This window comes from Etheostoma cragini, chromosome 3 (assembly GCF_013103735.1).
Source record: "Etheostoma cragini isolate CJK2018 chromosome 3, CSU_Ecrag_1.0, whole genome shotgun sequence".
Classification (NCBI taxonomy): domain Eukaryota; kingdom Metazoa; phylum Chordata; class Actinopteri; order Perciformes; family Percidae; genus Etheostoma; species Etheostoma cragini.
Window position 1 is genome coordinate 6,610,811 of NC_048409.1, and position 8,121 is coordinate 6,618,931.

Consider the following 8,121-nt stretch of genomic DNA (forward strand, 5'->3'; position numbering starts at 1 on the left):
CCCCCCCCCCCCCCCCCCCCTTTGGCAAGTATCACAGCTTGTAAACGTTTCTTGTAGCCAGCCTAGAGTCTTTAAATTCTTGTTTGAGGTATCTTTGCCCATTCTTCCTTCCAAAAGATTTCCAGTTCTTTGAGATTTTTCGGCTGTCTGTCACACACTGCTCTTTTAAGGTCTATCCATAGATTTTCAATTATGTTGAGGTCAGGAGATTGTGAAGGCCATGGCAAAACCTTCAGTTTTTTATCTTGATTTCATACACCGTGGATTTTCCGGATTTTCCGGTGTGTTTAGGCTCATTGTCCATTTGCAGAAGCTGCATCTTTTTCACAGATTGCATCAAGTTAGCACCCAAATTTGCTGAAATTTTATTGAATCCATTTTGTCTTCTACTCGTAAAACGTTCCCTGTGCCACTGGCTGCAATACAACCCCAAAGCATGATTGATCACACCTCTTCCTCCATGCTTCACGGTGGGACCCAGGCATGTAGAATCCATCCGTTCACCTTTTCCCCATCGCACAAAGACACGGTGGTTGGAACCAAAGATCTCAAACTTGGAGTCATCAGACCAAAACCCAGATTTTCAGTGGTCTAATGTCCATCCCTTGTGTTACTTGGCCCAAACCAATCTCTTCTGCATGTCTCCTTAGCAGTGGTTTCCTAGCTGCTATTTGACCATGAAGGCCAGTCTCCAGTTGTTCTAAACATGTGTCTGCTGCTAGAACTCTGTGTGATATTCATCTGGTCTTTAATCTGAGCTGCTGTTAACTTGTTATTTCTGAGACACACCCTACCAGGGTCAGTCTAGCAACTCTCTGTTGGCTTGTGAGCTGGAAAAACCAAATTCTGGTCAGGCCAATCACATTGTGTATAGAGTTGGTGGGTGGACTTAACAAAAGGACAGCAGAGACGGTTCTGCATGAATTCCCTACTACTTGAAAACAAAGAATATGTCTGCTGCTGGAACAGCGGTCTTTCAAATCACCTTTGGTCGTGACTCTGGAAGACTTGGAGTTGAACGCTGAAGTCATTCTTAAAAAAGGAAGATGTGTTTGGAGTTTTGCCGACCGGAGACGAAAAAAGTTTTTTATACCTTTCAACTAGCGTTGCTCTGGTTGGTTGTAACGCTATCCTATTGCGTGCAGCGGGAAAGACAACCATTGATCCCGCCCCTCAGATTGAGCCCTGCCGATGGTGAGGTCCCAGACCCAACATGTTGATGTAGGTCTGGCTTGTCAGACTAGATATCCAGATATTTTGTCAAAAATATTGTGATATTTTATTTTCTCCATATCGCCTCTCTTGCTGCAAATAGCAATGAAACTTGAATCTCTGGACCCATTTTGAATGTTAGATAACTTGGTGATTAGATGTCAAGGTAACCGATTAACCATAGTCCCCACAGAGTTGAACAGTAGTGTTTCTTTAGAGATGCCATTCTGTAGTAATGTGTAATACTTGTAAAGGAAGAAGCTTAAGAATCAGTTTATTCATTAAGTATGTGTTTACTTCTTTACTTAGAAGTTGCTTTGCTGCAGGTGTCAGTACAACAAAATAAAATGTGAGAATATAAGAATAAGATTAGTAATTTAAGGTTAGAATTGTGTGAAATGTGTGTAATCAAAACAATGTTGTATGTATGAAGATTATTTGTTCATTTAATAATAATAATAATAAACAGGGTTTGGAACCTGGTTGGCTGCTTGGCATCAGAATGTTGACATTTAGCTCAAAGCAATGCTGACTGTGCCTAAAAACAGCCTCCTAGAGCCGCTAGCAGAGCTGAAGACTCTTAGTCTTGTTAAAAAAGTTGGTGGGGATTGCTTGTTTTTGCTGTTCAAAAAGACAAAAAGAGAATCTTAAAAGATAATCTAACCATGTGCGTTGCTGCCAGCAGTTGGATGCTAACAGCTTAACAGCTAAAGCTAGCAGAAATGTAATAGTAGTTGGCTTAAAGAATGCAAAAACAGTAAAACTGAGTTTACAGCTGGAGGAAGGTTCTGTTTAGTATGTTAATTGTACATTGCACAGTGTGCAAAGATACTAAAAGTAAACTAAATTGTACTGATTCATGCAATCCATTCTGTAACTCCCCAGACGCAAGCCTCACATGATCATAATGCAGTACAGCCACAGAATGGCTATGATAATATACACTAGTAACATTTACATGCATTTAAAGCTGAAGTTTAGGGGAAATCATGCAAATAGAAAGAAAATACAAGTTCTGCACTTCTTCCTCAAATGCATTTAGTTCAACCATTGATGTGCAAAAGTATTTATGTGGGTGGATTTTCTTTCATATTTGTGTGTTATATTTGTTTGTCTCTTCTACCCACTCACGTCTCTGCTCTCTGTCTCTTCCAGTGCTGGAGCGATGTTACCCAAAGGAGGTGCAGGAGCTATATGATGTCATGAGACGATTTGCCAGAATGGTCGGGCCGATTGAACATGACAAATTCATCGAAAGTCATGCACGTTAGTATCTGGCTGAGTAAACATGGATAGGCTCTGAGAATCTATCCCAAACACATTAATTAATTGAACCAGTTCTTACCAAACTGCCTTGACATTACTAGTAGAGTGTGACCTCAAAGATATTATTGTGATTATTATTATTTCTTTTTTTTGGAAGACGGTCCTCCATTTTCTCAGTCAGTACCCATATTTGTAGATACCAAAATGAAGTGTCTTAGTAAGATGCTGTTCTAATTTTAGCCTCCTGAACAGCTTATGTGCTCCAAGTTTCTGAAACGTGTTTAAAAAAGATATCCTTTAATTTGGAGTTTTAATGATGGTGATAGTTTTACCTTTACGAAAAGGTTTGCCATTTTGGAAAAAATGTTTTTTTCTAATGGAGAGTTAGGTGAAAAGATTGATACCACTCTTATATAAATGTGAGAGGTATCATTCTTCTCATGTAACTAATAATATTTAGAAGACTTCCCAAAATGTCAAACATTTCTTCTTAATCTATCTATATTGGTCAATATAGATGCACACCGCACATGTGTGAATATATATTGTTGGCTAGAAATTTGAACTCCCCATGAATGTGAGTGATGCAAAATGTTAACTTTTCAGAATTGTGCTATGGCTGTATGTGACTGAGTTCAGATCTTTGTTACAGTATATTCAGATGTGCCTTATCTCCTTATGCTTGCAGTAGAGTTTGAGCTGAGGAGAGAGATCCGCAGGCTGCAGGAGTACAGAAAAGCAGGGATCAAGTCTTTCTGCAGTGAGTCTAGTTTGACCTTTTCACTCCTCTCTTCAACAAAACTGCAATTAAAAGTTGCATGCCTAAACCAGGAAAATGTATTTATATTCAGATTTGAGATGAAGTCTTTATTTTGGGTTTGGCTTTACATTTAGTACTTGTTATTATTGGCAGCAGTAGTAGTATTATCAGGTCTTGGGGCATTCACAAGAATGATAATATTTGGCTTTGGTGATGCATGGCACACAACGGAATAGTATGTTTTATCGAGTTGCTATATCAGCTACACTTAGAGTGATATCAGAGAATTGCTTTCAGAATTATTATAGACTTGAATATTTCCTTTTACATAATTAATGATTCAGTACATTAAGCCTTACCAATGCATTAAAAACAAAGTTGTCCCACCTGGAAGCTGCCAATCATCACTTATTATGCTGTATTACCACTGAATGGTACACCCGGCTCTACTCAACTCAATTTGCTCTTTTTTTTGGTTTTCCACTGTAAAAAGAAATAAAATAAAATTTGTGTATTGTACCTGGTACTTTATAATGGCACTGGTAATTCTTTACACCTCAGGCGAATGTCAGAGCCAATACTACAAGATGGAGTTAAAATAGTGCAGACCACTGATTGGCCAAGATGACTGTGACTAGCGCGACACAGAACTTTCTGCATAAACCCCCTATTTCACTCAACATAGATAAACTACGGCGTACACTACACTGTACAATTGACAATGTGCAGAGCTTCTTCTGTTCAGTTGTTGATGAAAGGATCCAGCGAGTGTTGCGTTGAAGATGATTTGAGTGAGTTGAGTTGAGTTGAGCTGAATCATCCAGTTGGAATTAGACATTAGTCACTACCCGGAACCCATTTGACACTACATACCTTTTCATGTGATGTCTCTGCTGACCTCTCTGTGTAACCAACTTTCAGGTGCCAAGGTGTATGAGCGGGTGAAGCGGATGCGGGAGGAGGAGCGGAGGAAACGGACCATGTTGTGTGACGTGCTGCAGTACATCCAGGATGGCAGAGCCTGCCAGCAGTGGCTCAGCAAACAGGCTGCAATGTGAGGCTTCCTGCTTGTTATCCAGCGTGTAATAGAGGGGCCGGTGAAGTCGCACTCCCCGGCGACACTGACCTCTGTCTCAGAAAAGAACAGAGCCGACGTGTGTTGATGCTAACGCTTTTCTTTATGATTACAGAGATTCTGGCATCACTCCAGCTGTCACAACAATCACAGTGTCAGGTACGAAGCTTCTCTCCACCTTTGCCTTTATACTGCCTCCTCTCTGTCGCCTTGGCATTGGCACAGTCACTGTCATTAACGCAGACGCTCCTCCATAAATACACGCAGAAAATAGGCCCCTACATGCATATTTTTATCTTGCTGTTTTTCTCTTTCAAATTAGCTGCCTTAACCTTTGGAACACAAATGGGACCCACACTCCCACACGGCTATATTTACACAATTTGCACACCATAAATATTTGTTCCCCTGTCTCCTCCAAGCAAAACAATTAACTGCATGTTGTCAGCCTGCTATTGTGTTTTTTGAAGTTTACACCAACTGGGGTTCTGCTTGCCTATTTGACTGTGGTTGAATTTCTGCTCCACAGCGACCGGTAGGCGGAGCGCCCCCCCTCTCAACCTGACTGGGCTTCCGGGGACAGAGAAACTCAATGAGCGGGAGAAAGAGGTACATCTCTCTCTTATCTGTGTCTAAAGGGTCATACAGAAAGACCTCAATGTACAAATGATAAAAAAATAGGTTGAGACATTTATTATTTTGTATTATCTAAGGTCACATTCAGTTAAGCATGGAAAACCTTTTTACACAAGCCACAAAAATATCTGCAGAGCTGCACTTTTTCAGATATCCAACATTCCAGCGGCTTTGCGTGAAATGCCAACAACAGTATGCTAAGATAATTACAGTGACAATGCTATCATGCTGGTATCTAACAGGTTTGATTTTTTTAGCATGCGGGTAGCAAAAAGAGGACCATCTCCAGTCTCAACCTACTGCTATTCTACCAGGGTATCAAATGCTGTTAGATGGGCTGACAAGCTCTTTGTTTGAAGCGTACTGAGCCCTTTAATAAGACATTGTATGTTTTTAAATGTCTCTTGCTAACCCTTGTTTGTGCTTGTAGTTGTGCCAGGTTGTGCGGCTGGTGCCGGGGGCCTACCTGGAATATAAGCAGGCCTTGCTAAACGAGTGCAGACGGCAGGGAGGGCTGCGGCTGGCACAGGCCCGAGCGCTGATCAAGATCGACGTCAACAAGACACGCAAAATCTATGATTTCCTTATTAAGGAAGGTTACATCACTAAGGCCTAGGAGCGTTTGATTTGACCAGAGTGGAGATTGGATTTTGGTTAAAGGTTCACTTTTTTCTAATCTAATTCTAACATTGTAAGCTCGTGTTTTGTTGCTGCTGCTTTGGCAATTTGCAATTTTGTAACGAGGTCTGTTTGTGTTTTTGAGTCTATAATGTATTAAAATGGCAAATGTCTTTGTATAATTTTCTGTCAGAAGAACAGGGTCTCATATTAAAGTGAGGATGTATTTATTTCTCCTGTCATAAAATGTTTGATTGTGTATGTTGATATTTTATCTTGTGCAGAAACAGCCCTAGGCCATGCAATTGACTTAAAATTAACATTTTGTGGAAAGTGTAATTTTGCACTAATTAAAAAGGAAAAGGGAGGCAGTTCAGTCATTCCAGTTAACGGCGCAAAAAGAGACTAAGTCAGTACTCACCTCAAAATGCAAATTTAAAAAATAATCTAGGGACAAACATAACATATACTATTGAATAATTAATTACTGGAGAAGTTCATTCTATATGTTAATAAGAATCAACAACTGCTCTTACAAATTAAACAAAAACACCCTTGTTTCTATTTTTCTGCAAATAGTGGCAAACAAATAGTTATTTTAAGAAACATCCTGCAATATTACTGGAAAAATGCAAACCTGTAAAATGAAATGTTATAAATGTTTTAAAGGCAGATACAACAAGCAGGAGAGTCAATGGATATTGATCAGTCTTGACACCAGACAAATGACTTCATAAACTCATATTTTGAAACTCTGTAGCTCTTATGCCAGTTTTAAACTCAATATAAAGTAAATTATCACGGATGCCTGTCTAAGAATGACCACTTCAAGTTTCCAGATGATGGATAATATAAAGGTCTCATTGTAGAGTCACACAATTCAGCCTGATCAATGCAGAGCTGATAGTTTTGTCAGCGTTTTTGAGTGATGCTCCACAGCGACAGCGTTGGTGGCATCGATCCTTTCCGTCTCCATCTGTGGACGTGTTTGCCCCCTGAGACGTGAGAGAACTGTGATGAATCTAACAGCAGCAGGAGGCCACCAGTTTCCAACGGGCTTATCTGAGCAGAGAGCAGCTTCCGCATCAACCTCGGCTAACAGCTTGATTATAGGCAGGTTCAACCTTTGATGATAAGGGCGAGGCGACCGTGGAGGAGCGTCTGAGCAGAAATACTGAAATGCAGGGATTGGATCTGGATTTAAGAGGATGGGGACGAAGAAGACATTTTTTTATTTTTATGTCTCTACAATGTATGAGAGGCAGCCGAGTTAAACTACTCCTTTCACTTCTGATACAGTTTTTCTCAAGTCACACTTGACATCTTTACCTGAGACTCAAGCTCCAGCCAGCCTCAACAACCTAGCCTTTGATCTGTCCTCTCTCCCTTTGTATTCTCTATTTAAAGCTTGAGCTCTCATGGCTGCAAATAACGGCAGTTGATGTTCGGTCCGCGGTGAAAGCAGATGAACAAATGTGACCCGAATATTCTGGATTCAAAAGTGAGGCACTGAATAACAAGCTCCACACTGAAAAAGTCGTCCATAGCACTATAATGATGAAACAACCATTAATATACACTACAACAACTGCACCTTCTCTGATCACGTGTTGCAGCCCATTTTAATGGCAGAGTGGGCTTTCTTAACTTACTTGCAAAGTCATGGAAAAGAAAGATATCAAACTAGCAACACTTTATGGTGAGACCGACGCGTTTTGGGTTGTGGTCCTCATCAGGGTCGTCATAAAGTATTCCCAAAGAAAATTTGTAAAGGCATCCAGTCAAATCTCTAGGTGATGGTTCCCTCTCCGGGGAACCATCACCTTATCGTGGTGGAGAGGTTTGTGTGTCCCTATGAACCTGAGGGCTGTGTTGTCTGGAGCTTTGTGCTCCTGGTAGGGTCTCCCATGGCAAAGTGGTCTCAGGTGAGGGGCCAGACAAAGAATGGTTCAAAAACCCCATGAAAGACCGAGGTAGAGAGGGAGTGACCCTGCCCGGAGCAAGCCACATGGGTGGCTGCGAAGGTCAGGGGCCTCGACGGACCAGACCCGGGCGGCAGACGCTGGCTCTGGGGACGTGGAACGTCACCTCTCTGTGGGGGAAGGAGCCGGAACTTGTGCGGGAGGTGGAGCGCTACCAGTTAGATCTGGTGGGGCTTACCTCTACGCACAGTCTCGGTTCTGGAACCATACTCCTGGATAGGGGTTGGACTCTGTCCTACTCCGGAGTTGCCCAGGGTGTGAGGCGCCGGGCGGGTGTGGGGATACTCACAAGTCCCCGGCTGAGCGCCGCTGCGTTGGAGTTTACCCCGGTGGACGAGAGGGTCGCCTCCCTACGCCTGCGGGTGATGGGGGGGAAAACTCTGACTGTTGTTTGTGCTTATGCACCAAACAAGAGTTCGGAGTATTCGGCCTTCTTGGATACCTTAAATGGAGTCCTGTATGGGGCTCCAGTGGGGGACCCCATAGTTCTGCCTGGGGACTTCAACGCACACGTGGGCGATGATGGAGATACTTGGAGAGGCGTGATTGGGAGGAACGGCCTCCCTGATCTG

General features: G+C 42.1%; 1 protein-coding gene across 1 annotated transcript in view; it reads left to right on the plus strand.

The window, feature by feature from the left end:
- tada2a (transcriptional adaptor 2A) overlaps positions 1–5,819 on the plus strand; it is a 13,939-nt gene extending 8,120 nt beyond the window's left edge. Inside the window, exons 10-15 of the mRNA XM_034868090.1 lie at positions 2,368–2,478; positions 3,167–3,238; positions 4,160–4,292; positions 4,429–4,472; positions 4,843–4,922; positions 5,380–5,819. Coding sequence (XP_034723981.1) covers positions 2,368–2,478; positions 3,167–3,238; positions 4,160–4,292; positions 4,429–4,472; positions 4,843–4,922; positions 5,380–5,565 — 626 coding nt within the window. The 3' untranslated portion in view covers positions 5,566–5,819. The remainder of the gene's footprint in view (positions 1–2,367; positions 2,479–3,166; positions 3,239–4,159; positions 4,293–4,428; positions 4,473–4,842; positions 4,923–5,379) is intronic.
- Positions 5,820–8,121: the final 2,302 nt, after the last annotated feature.